Consider the following 18,806-nt stretch of genomic DNA (forward strand, 5'->3'; position numbering starts at 1 on the left):
AGAATGTAGTTTTGTTTTAGGTAGGCTGCGTATAGTGACTGTGTTTAACTCAATAACATTTGTTGAAGAAGCTGAAATATAGCCAATGAATGGTGTTCAGTCATAATCCAAATAGATGTCTCGCATTTAAAAATCCACAATTTTATTCACCAAACACATTTTTACTGGATATATTTTTCAAATTTTCAACTTTGTTTCTCATTCTCAGTTGTTGGCTCCCGTGTTTTTACCCGTCAGAATAATGCTTAATTGTGTAAACTTATTGTCTCTTTTCCCCCCTCTGACTCTGGCTCTTTTTTAAAGATAAATGAGCACAGTCCATACATCGTTTACATTCATGAATATCTCTACTTCCACTGGATTCAAATGGAGGCCTGCCTTTTGTTCACCTGTTTCCATAGTGAATTGTGGAATCAGAGATCCATTGACGATCGCTCTTTTCATTCACCACACAAGAGCCAAATTGCGAGTGAATAGACTGTGAGTTGATTGAACAAACTCTGATCAGCTGTTCTATCTCAGGGTTAGGCTCTGTACTGTTAAACCTGCTCTCAGAAACAGGGCCCTGGTCATCATTCACAGAAATGTTACGGATTGATTCGTAAACAACGGGGTGTTTTGGTCTCTCTACAACAGAAGTGTCTGCTCGAGGTGCGAGTGCCCTTGGTGGACTTGGGAGTCAGCGAGTACGGCATCCTATCTGCAATCGCCACACTCAGCGACACCCAAAACCACCTGGGTTTGAACCATGGGCAGCCCTCCAGCTCCCCCGAGTCCAGATACTCTGTGGGCGACATCACACTCTTCAGACAGATCGCCCTCGACCTACGTGAGCTCAAACTGACTTTATTTTCATTATAAGAACATTGACTGTCGATTTTTGTTGGAAAACATGGTTTTGGCTATTTTTCAGTCCTTAAAATGTTGTAAAAATTAGTAAATGTCGACTATTAGTATGTGACATCGTAGAATAGAGGAAAAGTAGACTCATGTCATATTAATTTGACCTGTTCCACAGAACGTTCCTTCCCGACCCACCGCTCTCTGATGGGGGACAGCCCAGAAGCCATTGAGGGCCAGGCTAAACTATTCAGAGTCCTCATCGCTTACGCCAAATACAGCCCGCAGGTTGGATACAGCCAAGGTAACGGATCATGTGATTTAACTGTATTCCTTTATATCCCACATGATACAGTCTTAAAACAGTATAAAGAACCTCAAAGAGCATTTACGTGATGATAATCAGTTTGTTGCCCTTGTTCTAAATGCATTTTCTTTTTTTTATCTGAGTTTAATTGTGTTCTCTCACTCATCATGTTTTTTTAGAGTTTTTTCAAATACATCAGTAATTTAATGACAATATCTGCAGTACTTAAGGTTAACACTCGATGGAAGCAGAGTACTGCTGATATCGAGAGTTACCTCATCATCAACATCTTCTCTGCTCTCAGTGAAATGAAAACCTCTTTTTTACATTATTAATTACTCTTAACACAATAATAATAATATTTCAGATTTATTTCTGATGAGATATATTTTTGATTTATTTAAACTATTTAATAAACGTGGGAATTTGGATTAATAAAATCACAAAAATTTGGGTGAATATCTGATTGTGAAAATATTATGAGCACCACAATAATTTATTACTGTTGCATTTTTTTGTAGTTTTGTAGTTGTTGCTGGAACTACAATGTACTAGAAAAATGTACTAAGCTGTTCTTACCATGGAATAATGTTCACTGTCAGCTACAGTGACCATTTGTCAAATAGGAAATTCCTGAAGTCCTCAAAACATTTGATATTTTACATCACACACACACACACACACACACACACACATGTATATATGTGTGTGTACTTTTTGTTCCTAGAAAATAGTGCTTCAGTTGTGATAGCATGGAGGAAAAGTCAAATGAACCTCCTCTATTTACTTCTTGATCTTATTATCCCATTCATGGTTCATGGTTTCCACTTTTCCGCGATGCCTCTCTGCATCACAGTATATATCCTGCTCTGTGCGCTGCTTTCTGTATTTCTGAGGAAAGCTGTGCTAGTTCTGAGTCGGCTATAGTACGCCTGCTAAGGTCATGCTCAGCAGTGTACCTTACTGCTGCTGCTAACAAACTATTTAATTCATTTTATTATATCTCAGCCGTCTGATTAAACATGTTTGAACCTGTATTTTAATTGTTTTTAATTGTGTGTTTGCCACAGGGATGTCCTACTTAGCTGCGGTGCTGCTGATGCAGTTGGGGGAGGAGGAGGCGTTTTGGGCTCTGACCGCCTTTCTGGATAAACCCAAATATCTAACCGAACTGTTTGACCTCAGCCTCACAAAGTAAGAATAGGTTAAAGTACATAATCGATGAAGGGCCAAAAGGGTGAGCTAGGCTCTAATATTTTTGTTTTATTTTTGTCTTGTTTTATGAATGCCATTAAATGCATCTGGAATTCAGCATGGATTTAGTACACTTCATAGGTAAAGCTAGTGTTGGTAATGTTGAGAAAAGAGCAGAGGTGTGTTCAATTTTAAAAGTTTATCCTACCAAAGAACTCCGTACAACGAGGTAAGCTGAAGTTCAAAACGGCTGACTCATTTCTGGGTTTTAGGACTCGACAAAAAACACTTTGATGGTGCTATTTGTGTGGCCACATGACAGTGGTGTAGAGCTTTTATCCAATCAGATTTCACCTCTGTGTCTCCAGGTAAGAACAGAGACCCAGGCCGATCTGGCAGACACCAAACTAAACTGTTATTTTTGGTCCAATCAGGGTCCAGCATCAGGTGAAGGTGTTCGACCAGTTCCTGAAACACAGGAAACCACAGCTCTCTCAGCACCTGGTGAGTGCTTTGTGAATTTTCACTTTATTTCTCTGTAAAATGCCACTTTGACTAAGAAACAAGTGAGAATTTGATCACGTTTTGATCATGAGTGGACACGGAAAACTGTGAGGAAAGTAGGGTGCTTCTGTTTGTACTGGAAATGCTTTTGTTGACTGACAAGGAAAATGCATGTGTGTGTTTCAGGCCAGATATGGCCAAGTGATGAGTAGTTCATCTGTGAGGCAGAGGCCACTGTAAGGTATCCATCAGCAACGGGCCTCTTCTGTCATTCACTGTATTAGGCTCCAGGCTTGTCATGTTCAGCAGCGTTACTGACTGCACAGAGGAGAGGCAGTACGGCTGTGTGATTTCCTGCCTCTGTCCCGACTCTTATTTATCTATTTTTACTAAATCATTCGATGAACCTCCCAGCAGACATGCAACACCTACAGCTGCATGTGAACAGAAATTTAATTGAATTGAATTCATTTTGTACAGCCCAAAATCACAAATTTGCCTCAGAGTGCTTTACAATCTGTACAATTGCGACATCCTCTGTCCCGGGTCCCTCACATCAGAACAGGAAAAACTAAACCTCCAAAAACAACCTTTAACGGGGAGGAAAAAAAAGTAAGAAATGTCATCTCATGGATAAGGAGATAAATACAAAAAACAGAAGTGGTGGGGTTGAAACACCACATCAGGCCTACATGCATACAAACATGGAAGCAGGAGAGCAATAGAAACCTGGGAAAAAAAAGCCAAATTTGATAACTTGTTGATTTAAGAAAGATTGAAATAGTGCAAAATATGTTGTAATTGGTCAAAAAATAAGTGGAGATCTGTCCACAGACAGGCGTGGTGTCATGTTGCCAATACATATTGAAACTGGAAGGTATAGAGGTGTGTCTGAAGATTATTGTGAATTAGTAGATTATTCTCAACTCTCCTATATATCATGTTTAGCGACCAACATTGTTTGAAAAAGCAGCAAGCAGCTAATTTTCCAGAATTTGATTCTTTAGAATTGAGGATGGATCTTAAATTGAATAGATTTTAAATCGGATTGGTATAGTATAGGTATAATGAGCTTAAAAACAATAAAGGAAAAATAAAGCCTGAAGTAACAGATTGGATGCAGGCTATTCCATTGTCAATTGTATGCTGTGTTATCTAGGAGAATGGAAGTATCACATCAGGATCCTAAATGCTAGAAGAAAAACTTGATCGGGCCATCCTCAGCATAAATTGGTTGGTTTTGTTTCGGTCATGTTTGCTTACTTGTGCGACTCTGTGTATATATTTATTTCATTTCTATTGCTGGACACCTCATGGGGAATTATACAGTATGTAGGTTGTTCATTTATTTAAGAGCTGGTGGGTTTACACTCAGGAATATTTGATTTGCTGTTTTATAGTTTGTGAATGACTCCATGAGAGATGACACAAACGTAAAACCAGTCATTCAGTGTTAATCCAGCTGCTTTTTGTAAGAGGACAGCGTGTGTTCTATAAACTATATACTTTATAAGTTGTATGAGAATTTTGAGAGGCCTATTCTGGTACCTGCGCTATTATTAGACCTCATAATGAGAAGAGTTACTGTGATTTTGATACATTATATAAGCTATTGAAAATAGTGTTTTCAAACTAAACTATTCCTGTTTCTCGTCTGCTTAGTAAAGCCTAAGCAAAGCTATTTAGCACTCAGAAGTTTATGTTTTGGCAAAATCCTAAAAGCATATTTTTTGTAGGTAGGATACCTCTCTAGCATAATCCCTATGCTCCCTAGCATAATCTCCCAAATGATATCGGGAAGCAGAGCACGTGAACCCTCTGAACAGTGGCGGGGTGTTTCTTGCTCCCGTCACATTTGACTCTCTGTGTTGTTTTTAATTGCAATAATAAAAGTCCTGCACCGCTGTGGAAACAGCTCAATCCTGGCTGGAAGTAGAGAGAAGTCAAACAGTATTACACAGTTACGATGCCATGAATCATAAAAAATCAAAAACCCAGGTAGAATTCCTTTGCTAATGTATTTTGCAAAAGTTGGAAAACACTGGATTCTATATATCCAACATTTTTCCAAGTGATATCAATGTTGTGATAAACAATTGATGCTCCATGTGAGTGGTACATGTTTACAACCTCTCTGCTCTGTGTTCAGCAGCCTGCAGGTCAGTTAAGTTCCACTTAGTTTTTGTCATGTGACTTTCTGTCTCGGCCGAGTCAGTAGTGGGTTCCCAGTTGCTCTGAGGAGTGCAGTAATACCTCGTTTATTAGGGCCCGAGCCACCGACAACGTCGGGCCGCGAAGGCCCTATTGAAATTGTATGGGGTATTCTTCTTTGTGATTCTTATTTTTCTGAGGATGGACCTTGTAGGGATACTTGCCATGCATGAAAACTCACCAAAGTTGGACGCCTGTCAGATCTCGCGTAAATCCCATGCGGCCCAAATTTGCATATTTGTGTGGAGAAAAAATGGCTCTCTAGCGCCCCCTACAAATCGGCCCGGCGACGCCCCTCTTCCAGTATGTCCGATTGACTTGAAATTTGACCCACATGTCCCAATCCGCTAGATCTAAAAAAAAGTCTCTCAGACCCCTAAGCTCCGCCTCCTTAGATTTTCCGCCATGTTGGATTTAGTGTGAAACCCATTTTTGCTATCTCCTCCTACATGCTGGGTCCGATTGCTACCAAATTTGCTGTGGATCATTAATGGATCTACCTCATCTAAAGGTATTAAAAGCTTTTTGATAGCTCTCAGCGTTTACAACATATGGACCAATAAACTTCTTAGGGGCGTGGCTTAATATCAATACACAACTTCTCAACCGTTTGTCCTAAAATTCCAAAATTTGCAGCATATGTGCACATCGCATGCTGGAACATACCCTGCGAATTGTTTTGCATTCAACCACTAGGGGGCGCCACAATAAACCCGCGAAGTTGTGCTTTTTGTCACTTTTTGCCGATTTCAGCCTTCGCATTTTAACGAACTCCTCCTAGAGAATTTATGCCATCAACTTCTCCTTTGGTTAGGATGTTCTTAAGACCTTTGTGATTAAAAGTTATCAAAATCTCGCCCTTTCATCGAAGAACCTTGGCGTGGCGGCCATTTTGCCTCACTGTTTTTGAAAAAAAAAATTGTATAAGTTGTTATAACTCCAAGGTACATTATCCAATCCGCACAAAACTTATTATGCATGATGCTACTTCAAGCTTGAACATATTTCAATTTAAAAAAATTCAATAACTCATAGCGCCGCCTACTGGCTAAAGGAAATGTCATATTTTATACCTTTCTTTATTCCTCCTAGCCTGATGACCTGATGAGTCTTAAATTTGGTACGGATAGCCTTAAGACATTGATGATGCATCATCATGAATATTGTGCGCTTTCCGTTGCACGGTGTTGCCGTGGCAACGCATCGTTCACCATGAAACAGGAAGCTGATGGTTTAGTGTGTTGGGATAATCCAAAACTCATGAAACTTTGTACATGTGTCATAGGTCATAGGAAGACATAGTGTGGTTTTTTGGCTTGGCCGTTTTAAATTGCCTCTATAGCGCCCCCTACAATATTTCAAAAGAGCAGCCCCAGCGCTATGTGTCAGCTACATGTATGACAGTTGGTAGGCAGATGTATTCTATGGAGACTTAAATATAAGTCTCTTGGGACCATGCTCTAAACCCGACGCGCCGTCCGACGGTCGCGGACGTTCTCGGACGCGCAGGCCGGAGTCCCGCTGGCACGCCGACGCGCACACGGCGAGGGCCCGTTCATCGCTGCTCGCAGCTTTAATTTATTTTTACATTTATCTGGTTAGTTCAAACGATCTTGTTGGGGTGAAATTTTAAAGGACACATGTAGAATAAATAATGAAATATCACAATTTTAAACTTAGATATTAAGCTTTTGCTAAGGAAAATAATCATCCCACATGATGTGTTCAAGGGCCGTCAGAAAGTTTAACTTTTTTTTGTACTGTTTATGATCGTGTAATAAGGCGGATTTCTTTTTTATTTTTATGAAAAGATGTTTTTAAAACTTGCTGTGAGTTTTCTAGTTCAGAGGTGATGTTTAACTGGATTTTATAGCCCCTTGCAACCAAAAGGTGTTTTGCTCAAAAAACTATTCTCAGAATATTACAGGAAACCAGAAGATGTGTACTAGAAAATTGACAATGAAGTGTTAAGTGCTGAGCTAAAGAGCAGTTAGTCGGTCCACCAATTTAATTCGGACTGACATATTTTGATAGCTACTGGATAGATTGCATTGGAGTTTTGTTCATATTTGTAGTTTTCAGAAACTTTTTATAAAATACAAAATGACCGGATGCATTGCCATAGACTGTGGTACCGCCACAGGATGAATTTCAATAACTTTAGTGATCTTTTAACTTTTCACATTTTAATTTGTCCAAAAGTTTTATAAATGACCAAATGCCTGCAGAACTAATGACACAGCCATCACACTCTGCTGTACTTTGCAGCTAACACTGATTACCAAATGCTAGCATGCTAACATGCTAAACTGGGGTGACCACAGTAAACATTTCTGCCCTTAGTCCTGTTAAGTTATGGAAACAGTGAGCCTTCTTTGCCATGTTGCAGTCGGACTGTTAAAATCTTCAGTTGAAGTGTATTTGCACCCTCCGATCAATCACTGCTGCCATTTGTGTCTTTGAAGAGACTGTTATACTTCACGTTAACTCAGCAGGTCTGTGAGAAAAGCTGGCCTTTAGGAGCCAACACACTCAAACACACACACACCACAGGGGCTTATTGTAGGCACAATAGTTGCCCGTCCTTACAGAAAAGTCCTATTACAGATCAGTGGTCAGCGTTTCCTTTGTAATAGAGCTGTTCAGTAGAGGTAGAGCAAGCGAGCTCTACACAGATTTCTGGGCTTTGGCTGTACCCACCGGACCTGAGCAAGCACGAAGGACCCCTAATGTTGTAATCTCCTTTTGTGAGACATCTGTCACTATTACAAGCAGTTAACATAAAACATCAGGGTTTGTCTGTAACACCATTTAAGAAATTCATTGAGGGTGCTCAATTTGAAATTCAGAGCTCATCTATGATTGTTGGGTTAACTCCACACTGCTCTCAAGATGGCGACAGCTTCTAGCAACCGGCTTGGCCAACAGTGCTGACAGAGCTAACAGTGTTATCCTGAGGGGGACCGGAGGGTGGGCGCGGGAGAGCGACTTCAATCTCAGTTCAGGTTGTTGTTATCTTAATGTTCAGAATTTTGAATTTAGCACCTTTTTAAAATTTCAACACTATCTCAATTGCATATGTCTTGGATGAATGTTTCAGTTCGGTGGTCAGTAAATAAGTAAAGTTGACAGAAATTGGCAGTGAAATGAGTCTTTTATACATGTTTTGGTTATGCCAAATCTACCCTCCCCGCAGGAGTCTGTGGGGGTCTCTTCAGTCCACTTTGTGATGCCATGGTTCCTCACTCTCTTCACTTCCCTGCCCTGCTGGGACTCTGTCCTGGCTGTCTGGGATCTCATCATTCTGCACGGTATGCGCACACACACACACACACACACACACACACACATACACACACGCACAAATGTACAAGCAAATTGTAGATTTATCATTTGCTTACATTCATTTCGTGGGGAAGGGGGCAATAAAATAGTTTAATTACATAGTATTTAACGACTAAGACAATAGTTGTCTTTTTACTGTGACTTGTTTATTATTATGTGAGCATTTGGTCCAGCGGCAGGGAAAAGACTAGCAGGCCATTCGAACTGGTTTCATGGTTCGATACCTCACATCGTTCGTTGTTTTTCATCCTCTCTACGTCTATCTTATCTCTTTTACATCTACTTTGTATGAAACAAAGCTTGTACAGCGATCGTTTTTTGGAAACCCCGCTGTCTTCTCTTCTCACCAGGCTTGTCGGCTGTGTTCCGTACCGCGCTGACCATTGTCGAGCTCCTGGAGCCTCAACTGATGGACCTGAATGACGAGGGAGCGGTGTTACCACTGCTGTTGAGAGTACCTGTTGATGTGTGAGTAAAGTGAGGGGTACGTTTCGGTACAGTAGAAAACTATAAATGCCAGAGAAATGTACTTGATTTTAAAATATATTTATTCATTACAACTAACATCATCAAGTTATTCTTTGACTTTGAACAATGATGGAACTATACCTGAGTGACCCATCTTCTGGGGTGTCTTCTTAGCAACACATAAGCATAAAAAACAAAAACTGCTCCTTAATGTCATGTAGTATTGTTACTTACATCTTGCAATTGCAAAAGAGATTTTTAATCTCAATGATACTACCTGGTTAAATAAAGGTTTTAAAAAAGTTTTTTTTATTTTTTATTATACATATACAACTGTGTGGCTTATCCTATTTAACAATTGAGTTCTCTGACATTTGTGTGGCTGTCCACAATCTACATTTAATGTTTTAATATAGTCTATGCTCTATGTAGCTTATAATGCATGATTATAACTACTCATTTTTTTATCACAGCGAATATTCAAAGAAAACTATAATCATTTATTTACTTGTTCTTTGAATTGTGTTTTTATGCAAATAACCACGATAGAAGACATTAACAAAGTTAGTTTTTTCATCTACTTGTTCCAATCTCTGTGGATTGTATTTATTTATTAAGAGGCCTATATTTTTCATTTAGGACCCTCACGCCCTGATATGTTGTCATATTATAATGTCCCAGACCAGCTCATGACTGTATCCCTCTTAAGAATGTGCAGCGCAGTTCTCAGAGCTGAGAACTCAGTTTTTCGACTTGGCTAAATACAAAAACCCAGGCAGCTCATGAATATCAATCCGCTCATCAGGACTGGACATATTTTGACACCAAGCATTCCGGGCAAAAGTAGAGCATCATTTTTTTTTGTTGCTGTGGTTGTCTTTGTTACATGTTTTGGATTAAACATCCTTTATGCTAAATTAGTTCCCTCAATGGCAGCCCACACTGCTTTCAGCGGGACCCCTCTGTCTGTCCCTCGCTACGTTGAATACAAAAAAAACCGTCACATGCCGGCGGACGTGTTTTGTTGACATGGTGCTGTAGTTATAGCAACTCGGCAGGGTCACTGGGTCTGTGTATACAGCCAGTGTGTGTGTGTGTGTGACGGACTGGTGCACAGTGAGCCAGTTTATCATATTTGTTTTCATAGATAAGCTCCTTTCAACTACTTTCAACACTGCTATGTGATCACATTGTAGAAAAGGTTTCAACCGTTTGGACCTAGGTCTGTTTACTTAGGACTGAGATGTGTGCAGTAGAGAATTGCAGCAAAGTTGTTTCCATAAACGTAGCTGTGTCACAGGCAGAGATAAAGCACTTTATCATGTGGGAGGGGGGACGTGTGTGCTAGGTACGCACCAATGACCTGCAAAGTGGATTATGAAGGACAAATCTTTAGGATTATTGCAGGGGAACCGCTAAACAACTGTTAAACTGACCATTACATTTTCTTTTAATTGCTTTATTTGCAACATTTTACAGCTCGCTTTTGCAACCACTTAATAGCGAGGACTGGTTACCACGGCAACCGATTCTTTCTGCGCTGCGAGCAGCGAAACGATCCAATGCGCGAGACTCTTCCTCTGTTTGTGTATGCATGCACCAAGGGCACAGTCCCTTTATGTGTTGGCGTTCAGTGGGCAGCCTGCCACCGCGTCACATTGAAGAGTCCTTGTTGCCCGCTTGGCATCCTTACGAGAGCACGAAGTGGTCTGACCGTCTCCCAAAGGCAGGATCCCCTTACGCTGGGAAGATACTGTTGAAGGAGTGAGGGGAAGAGAGATGAATGCTGGGTCAGAGAGATAGAGAGATAGAAGTGAAGGAGGGCGAGATCTTCAACCTCTCAACCTTTCTGCTCTTTTACTGTGTGAATGGTATAAATAGTAGTTGTCATCCACCCATATAGCCCATTCTGATTAATGGTTTGTGGAGGGGCTCATCCATCTCGTGTGTGTCTGTCTGTCTGTCTTTCTACCACGGGCCGTCAGTCAGCCATCTCCTCCGTTACAGGTTGCAACAATGGCTCCCAGCATACCCTGCATCACCAGTCAAAGAGCAGCTTCACACACAGTGGATGGATTTAGTCGATTTTCTTCCTGGAATTTCTACCACTGCGTCTTCACTTCCCTACCCCCGTCTTTAATCAGTGATAGAACCCGCTCTGCCTCCCTAAGTCTGTTTCAGCCATCCTATCGGTGTGGCTCTATGGATGTGGATCGGTCCAACATTTTGGTCCAGACCAGGCGTCAACCTCCGGTTTTAAAAAGTGAAGCCAATGCTGAAGTGCCTTAAACCTGCATTCTATCTCATATCCACCAGGGGGCGACTGTTCTGGTTGCACAAAGAAGTCAGATTGTTTAGAAGCCTATGAGAAAATGACTCTACTTCTCACTTGATTTATTACCTCAGTAAACATGAGTTTATGGTCTCAATCTCTTGTTTCAAGTCTTCTTCAATACAGCATGATGTTCATTTAGTAAATGATGGTCCATTTAGAGGGAAAAGGACAATAAATCAGAGTATCCTTTAGGGCGTGGCTACCTTGTGATTGACGGGTCTCTACCAGAGCCGAATATGGAGTCTGTGCCACGGCGCCACTTCGCCGCAGTCCAAAAGTGGTCACTTCCTTTTACCAGTTGCAAAAAGTCGCCGACGTCCCAAATGCCGATCTCTAGGCTTCAGATACGCAGTCCACAAACCAGTGGGTGACGTCAGGGCGACTATGTCCACTTCTTACATACAGTCTATGGTCCTGATGGAAATTATTATTATTATTATTATTATTATTATTGTTATTAACAGCTATTTGATGGCTTGCCATTATATTTGTTGCAGGAACCCACTGCGCCCTGGGGATAAATAGTTCTGCCATTAAATTGTGTCACACACATTTATTTCCCCCCTCAGAATAAATTGTAATCACTTTGTTGACCCATTAACTTTTAATCTAGTGCCATTTTAAGGAATAAAATTGGTATAAAAAAATGCATTCCTTATAATTCTGCATTTACTATTAATAAGAATGAATAGAAATTGTTTTCCAGATAATGTTGTTGGCTGTTTAGAATTGTGATGATACACCTTGAGAAATACTCATCATATCTTACATTTTAAGATAAAGACTAAAACTGAATTTGATATTAATATTATGGTAAATTCCTTTTTAATCACGAGTCCCTGTACGACCTCCAGCATCCACTGCCACACTACTGACTTGTTTCTTCTTTCACAACCCATGTTCCATTGTCTCCCCCGTCAGTATCTCCTGTGCTCAGCCCCGTCTCTCTCTGTCTCCCCCTCATCCCACTCACTGTGTGTATAGGGAATACACACCGTTTTTTTCACAGTGCCCTCCACCAGTCATGCCTCTTTCTCTTTTGTTTACCCCCCCCCCCCCCCCCCCTTCGCAGCAGTCGATTCCCATAAACCTCCCCCGGGCTGTCCCTCCTCCCTCTGTGTTTCCTCCTTTCCTCCTCTGCGCCCCCTCTCCTCTTATATGCCTCCTTTCATTCATCCTCATTGACACACTGACACCCTCGTTCAGCTAGAGGGGTCCACACATCATTTGTTTACTTCACTCTGACAAGTCTCTGCTTTAGTGTTTTTTTTTTCTTCTCTTTTAAACATTCCCAAATGCATGTAGACTGAGAGAGACTCAGCGGATCCCTCTTGCTTGTGGTCTCTTCTTTTGACACGATACGCATTTTAGATTTTTCCATGTCCATGTCTTTCCCGCTGCGATCCGATCCAGAAAATTGGTTTGAGATGGTCAGCGTTTGAACCTTTTTTTTTCTTCTTTTTTTTCTTTAAACATTTAATAATATAGACCTACCTCTACGTTTTACAAAGCACATTCATTCAGTCTAGCAACTGACTTCCCTTAAAGACACACAACTATACATCATAGTATGTCTCTTACCCTTCTGATCTGTGTAGATATATAAACAGACATTCAAGGCATGGAGGCGATCAGCCTGTGGCACTGAGCTTGTCTGCATTGTTGGGTCTGGTGTCTCATCTTCCTCTTGACAATATTTAGGTCAGGCGAGTTTGCTGGCCAATCAAGCACAGTGATACCGTGGTCATTAAACCAGGTATCAGTACCTTTGCTAGTGTGGGCAGGTGCCAAGTCCTGCTGGAAAATGAAATCAGCATCTCCATAAAGCTTGTCAGCAGAGGGAAGCATGCTCTAAAATGTCCTGGTAGACGGCTGCGCTGACTTTGGACTTGATAAAACACAGTGGACCAACACCTGCAGATGACATGGCTCCCCAAATCATCACTGACTGTGGAAACTTCACACTGGACCTCAAGCAACTTGGATTGTGTGCCTCTCCACTCCGGGACCTTGATTTCCAAATTAAATGCAAAATTGACTTTCATCTGAAAAGAGGACTTTGGACCACTGAGCAACAGTCCTGTTTCTCCTTAGCCCAGGTAACTTAGCCCAGGTAAGACGCTTCTGACGGTTTCTCTGGTTCAGGAGTGGCTTGACACAAGGAATGCAGTTGTAGTCTATGTCCCGGATACGTCTGTGTGTGGCGGCTCTTGAAGCACTGACTCCAGCCGCAGTCCACTCCTTGTGAATCTCCACCAATTTCTTGAATGGGCTTTGCTTCACAATCCTTACAAGGCGAATATCCCTGTTGCTTGTGCACCTTTTTCTACCACACTTCTTCCTTCCACTCAACTTTCCATCAATATGCTTGGATACAGCGCTGTGTGAACAGCCAACTTCTTCAGCAATGACCTTTTGTGGCTTCCCCTCCTTGTGGAGGGTGTCAATGACTGTCTTCTGGACAACTGTCAAGTCAGCAGTCTTCCCCATGATTGTGTAGCCTACTGAACCAGACTGAGACCATTTAAAGGCTCAGGAAACCTTTGCAGGTGTTTTGAGTTCATTAGCTGATTAGTGTGACACCATGAGTCTACAATATTGACGTTATTCACAATATTCCAACTTTCTGAGATACTGAATTTTGGGTTTTCATTAGCCGTAAGCTATAATCTTCAAAATGAAAAGAAATAAACGCTTTAAGTATATCACCCTGTGTGTAATGAATCTATACAATATGAGTTTCACTTTTTCAATTGAATTGCTGAAATAAATTAACTTTTTGATGATATTCTAATTCATTAAGATGTACCTGTACTGTATATACTTGTACAAGCATTATGCAAGTCCTACATGTGAGAGTATACTCAAGTCCACAGACTTCTAACACTTCAGTGTGTTATATCGTTATGTGGCATCCATCGATCTGTTGATCGCTAACTGTCTGAGCCTTACAATATCCCAGATTCCAAGATGATGTCTCGGATGGACTAATATGTCCAAACAGTCCAAAAGCTAAAGACATCCATTTGGTGCTGATGTAAATCAGACACGGGCAGTAAATCCTCACATTTGCAAAGCTATAAACTAAAATTGTGGCTGACTGACTTCATGGATTATGAAGAAAATTGTGCTTAATTGTCGACCGACTAATGAATCATTCAACTAATTGTTCATTGCTCAAACAGGAACAGATCAGTCGGGCCGCAGTCAACCAAAGAAAGTCTTGGTCAACTGAAATGCTGATTGATTGATGTGGGGAAAAAGAAATCTGCACTATTTTCTAAATGGCCACAGTACACCGAGCCATAGACCGTATTTAAGAAGTGGACGTAGTCATCGTGACGTGAATCATTGGCTGGTGGACTGCTGTTTTGAAGCCTTGAGTTTGGCTTTTTGGCCGTTGCCATCTTGCCTTTTTTGCAGCCATGAATGTAAGTTACCATATTTGGAATGTGGAGGAGTGACATAGAGACACCATATACGGCTCTGGTAGCAACCTGTCAATCACAAGCTAGCCCCGCCCTAAAGCATACTCTGTGTTATGGTAATTTTTACTCTAAATGGACCATCATTTACTAAATGAACATCACGCTGTATTGAAGAATACTTGAAACTAGAGATTGAGACCGTGAACTCACGTTTACGATGTTTACTGAGGAAATAAATCAAGTGAGAAGTAGTTATTTTCTCATAGACTTCTATACAATCAGAGGAGTCGCCCCCTGATGGACAGTAGAAAGAAAGCAAGTCTAAGACATGCATTGGCTTGGCTTCACTCTTCAGAACCAGAGGTTGCTGCCTGCTTGTAGCCTAAAATAATTATGAATAAAGACAGATAGAAAGCTGTTGCGTGGAAAAGCAGATATATTGTCGAGAGTTGTGTTGAGGCACTACATATGCTCTGAATTTCATATTTAGCACCTTTTAAGGAGTAAAGAGTGTGTGATTCATGTCTGAGCCATCATTGGAGTAGGTTGGTACATCAGCCATCACAAGCATTGAGAATCTATTCGATGTAAATACAGTTTTGTGCAAAGAAATGAGAAGTGGGACGCCATCTAGAGTTTCCCCAACTGTTGCCTGCATCTACTTATATAAATGGTTTACTGTCACCATCTTCTGTGAAATGCTCGCTGGAATCGTTTTTAAATGAGCTGATGGAAAGTTTACACACATCATTCAATCCTCCTCCCCCACGATCGCTCGATTTCTACTCACTCCCAAGCGCTCCATCTATTGCTGTCTCCAAGCATTCATCATCATATGCTGGGATGGACAGCTCAACCGTGTGATCGATCTGGATTACACGTCACTTCTTCATCACCTCCTCCGTCACCCTCCCATCAATGTTGCATTATCTGCACCTGGATGTCCACACTTTGATGAATACAGAAGCGGGGTCAAAGGTGGTTCAATAATTCTGTCTTATTTTTTTGTGAAATCTCATTGTACTTCCTCCCGCAGAGCCCATTACGCTGTCTTAATCCCTGCCCTGTGGAATACTGAGGTCCAGGACTGGGAGCTCAAATGTATGAAAAGTCTGGTGTTGGACGAGAGCCTCCAAGGACCAGGTACCACACACACACACACACACACACATTACACTCACATTACACACACAAAGCCGTCATTCTCAAGCAGAAGCTAACAATACCAAGGGACACCGGGGACCACTCGGCACACAGTCGCTCCAACTCCGCTAACTCATTCAGGCTCACATCACTTAACCCTCGGCACACACTCTGATACTGTTGCACATAGATACACACACACACACACACACACCGTTGTGTTCTGCACGGTGATTGGTGGACCTTGGGGAAGACGTCTCCATCTTGTTCCTGAGGGCCGTAACAAAAGGACAGCGTTTCCCACATAATTAGATGCTAATAGCATCTTGGAAGCTAAAGAGCTAAATGTTAGAAGGAACTGTACAATTTTGAAGCTGATGCTTTGGCGATAGACTGTCCTCTTAACGAGCCGCTAGTTAGCACAACGCAAATAGTTTTGTGATTCTGTTCAGACGCGCTGAGTTTGTCTTGTTTTATTCTGGCTCAACAACAATAGATGGACCTTAAAAACAACTAAACTGCGGCGTCAGTTGACAATCTCAGCTTCAGCCTGCACCTCTGACAAAGTTTGTGTGTGTGTGTGCGCTGTTAGATCCTGGGTACTTCTGGCCCGATACGGGGCTAATTACTGACTCAGCTCTCTATTAAAAGATTCTCGAGCTGGTGTTCTGGCGAGGGAACTCGCCTGGCTCCGCTAACTGCCGTTACTCCCGACGTCTACCCTGCTTCCTCCGGTCAGAGCGCACTCGGCCGAGAGACCAGTCCTGGCCCCGGGCGCTCACACCAGTCGCGTCGGTTATGGCAGCTTCCCTCTTATGGATCCGCGCTCTTGGTAAATGCCAGGTTAGGTTTTAACGGCTAGGATTAATTCTTGCTAAAACCGTAAGGGATTGTTAAGTGGATTCTGTCACTAGGATAACCTTTCAGAACTCAGTTGTTAGACATACAATAGCTTTAACTTTTTACTGTCACGAGGAACTCATTACTACTTCGGCAAATTAATGCACTTGAGGATTTCACTTTAAATGCAGATTAGATATTTATTGCAGGTTATATTAGTTAGTTTTGCAAGGGTTACAGCTACAGCTCACATAAAATGTCACTACACATGATTAGTCAATTTAATTATCTTCTTCGATTATACTCATTAGTTTTAGTCGCCGAGACGGCTCGGTTGGAGCTGGATGTCCAATGGTGCGATGAAAAGAGTTCTTTTGGAGTTGTTAGGAGCGAAGGGCCGGCCGGACCCTCGATCCTCCCGCTCCGCAACGGAGCCCGTTCAGCAGTCCCCAAAAACTCAGTACAAAGTCTTTCTCAGGCAGCTGCGGCTTTCTCCGTTGTCCAGATGTTTAGAGGCGAGCGGTGGGGAGAGTTTAGAAACTTCGTCTTTTAATCTCAATGTCCACGAACAGAGGTCTCTTTTCCGTGAACAGAGACGAAGCCCTCAATACATCAGCTGCAGGCTGTAGTAGCTTCCTCCGGTGCGCTTGGTACGGCATCCGCGATGAAATCCCAGCTTGTTCTCCGCAAGCGTGTCCTTATATTCCTCATATGGGCTGTGATCAGCCCCCACCTGTTTGGTCCATGACTCATCCCCCCTCCCTCTGGAAAGGGCGTTAAGCCGAACATTGCCTGTATGACTCAACTATTACATCAGTTTCTAGATCCTTCTCTTGACTACACCCAACATCTGGTCTTGATTACAGCAATGTCATTCTTGCCCAATACATTTCTATCTCAGCTCCACAGAACACACAGAAACATTCATTACATTTGTTTAAATCACTTCTATGCAGTTAAACATTTGTTACACAATTGATTAGAACATTTCGTTATATTATTCATACATTTTTATCTGTTTGATTACACTTCAACGTTGAATATATGCTTTGTGCGTTTATAGCCTGACTACTTCTCCCTTGAATGTGTCGACATGTTACCGAGGCAGCTCTGAGAGGTCAACTCTTCTTGACACCCCCTTCTTGAGGTCTCAAGCTGCCGCATTGTGCCCCAAGTAATCCTCTAGGGACTCATCGTCGTCCTCGGCGGTGATGATGAGAACGTCGTCCTCCGGCTCGGATTCGTGTTGCCAGCTGTCGAGCACCACCATGCCCTCCAGGCCTGGTGGCTGGAGATCCAGGAGGGCGTTGTCATCTTCCTCGTCATCTATGGCATCCTTCATCTGCTCGTCCAGGCTCAGGACCAGGGCCAACACATTCTGGTTCAGAATGCTGTCTGGGGAGAGGGAGGCCGGAGTAGGGACGGGGCTGGTTGCTGCTTTGTCCTCCTCCTCGCTTGGAACTATCAATCCTTCAGGGATTACCTCCACCAGCTCGCCGCAGTCCTCGTCGTATCCCCACATCCCCATTAGATTTGGTACTACTCCTGCGAGCATCGTCTGGCTACCCACGTCTCGGTGTTCCACACCCGTGATGCTTGCCGTGTCGTTGTCTTCTTCTGGAGTTGGTACTGGATACTGCAGGGCGGGCAGGCGTGGTCCAATGACGACAAAGCGGCCATCGGTGAGGTGGGTGCTGGACACCCGGATGCCATCAGGATACGCCCATATTTTTGTGTATACTGGGCAGTATACACCATCAGCATAGAGCAGGACCTCTGGTGGGGTTCTCCCAGCGGAAGTCCACACTGGTTTTGCTTTAGCCTCTAATTCCATACAGTCGACTACATTCATCGCAGGCATATAAGGGGTACTTCCTTTGCAGAAGAGGCCGCTGGCTGCTCCTACCGGGAATTGCCCCAGGTAGCATTGGGTGCACCATAGGGCTTGGTTTACCTCCCACAGGTGCAACATTAGCTCCGGAGGAATCCCACAGCGGACACAGCAGACCTCCTCCTGAATGTTGTTGAACACAAAGACTTCATTAATCATTACATTTTTCAGCGCATTTTTACAAGCCAAGCTTTAGCAAGCAGGGGGTGGTCTTATTTTCATTCTTTTTTAAGGCCCCCTCTCAGTATTGGAGCGCTTTGCAGAGCGCCGTTGAGCCAGAGAATGCAGCCATGGAGATGC

At 42.4% G+C, this 18,806-nt stretch overlaps 1 protein-coding gene across 1 annotated transcript in view; it reads left to right on the plus strand.

Moving 5' to 3' along the window:
• The window catches only part of LOC306795956 (carabin), a gene marked incomplete at both ends in the record, with an annotated part of 36,186 nt that overhangs the window by 4,727 nt on the left and 12,653 nt on the right, over nucleotides 1-18,806 (plus strand). Inside the window, 7 exons of the mRNA XM_079294694.1 lie at nucleotides 637-829; nucleotides 1,019-1,144; nucleotides 2,218-2,341; nucleotides 2,776-2,845; nucleotides 8,253-8,367; nucleotides 8,752-8,869; nucleotides 15,669-15,775. Of these exons, the coding sequence (XP_079150820.1) occupies nucleotides 637-829; nucleotides 1,019-1,144; nucleotides 2,218-2,341; nucleotides 2,776-2,845; nucleotides 8,253-8,367; nucleotides 8,752-8,869; nucleotides 15,669-15,775 (853 nt within the window). The remainder of the gene's footprint in view (nucleotides 1-636; nucleotides 830-1,018; nucleotides 1,145-2,217; nucleotides 2,342-2,775; nucleotides 2,846-8,252; nucleotides 8,368-8,751; nucleotides 8,870-15,668; nucleotides 15,776-18,806) is intronic.

This window comes from Melanostigma gelatinosum (assembly GCF_949748355.1).
Source record: "Melanostigma gelatinosum genome assembly, chromosome: 1".
Classification (NCBI taxonomy): Eukaryota; Metazoa; Chordata; class Actinopteri; order Perciformes; family Zoarcidae; genus Melanostigma; species Melanostigma gelatinosum.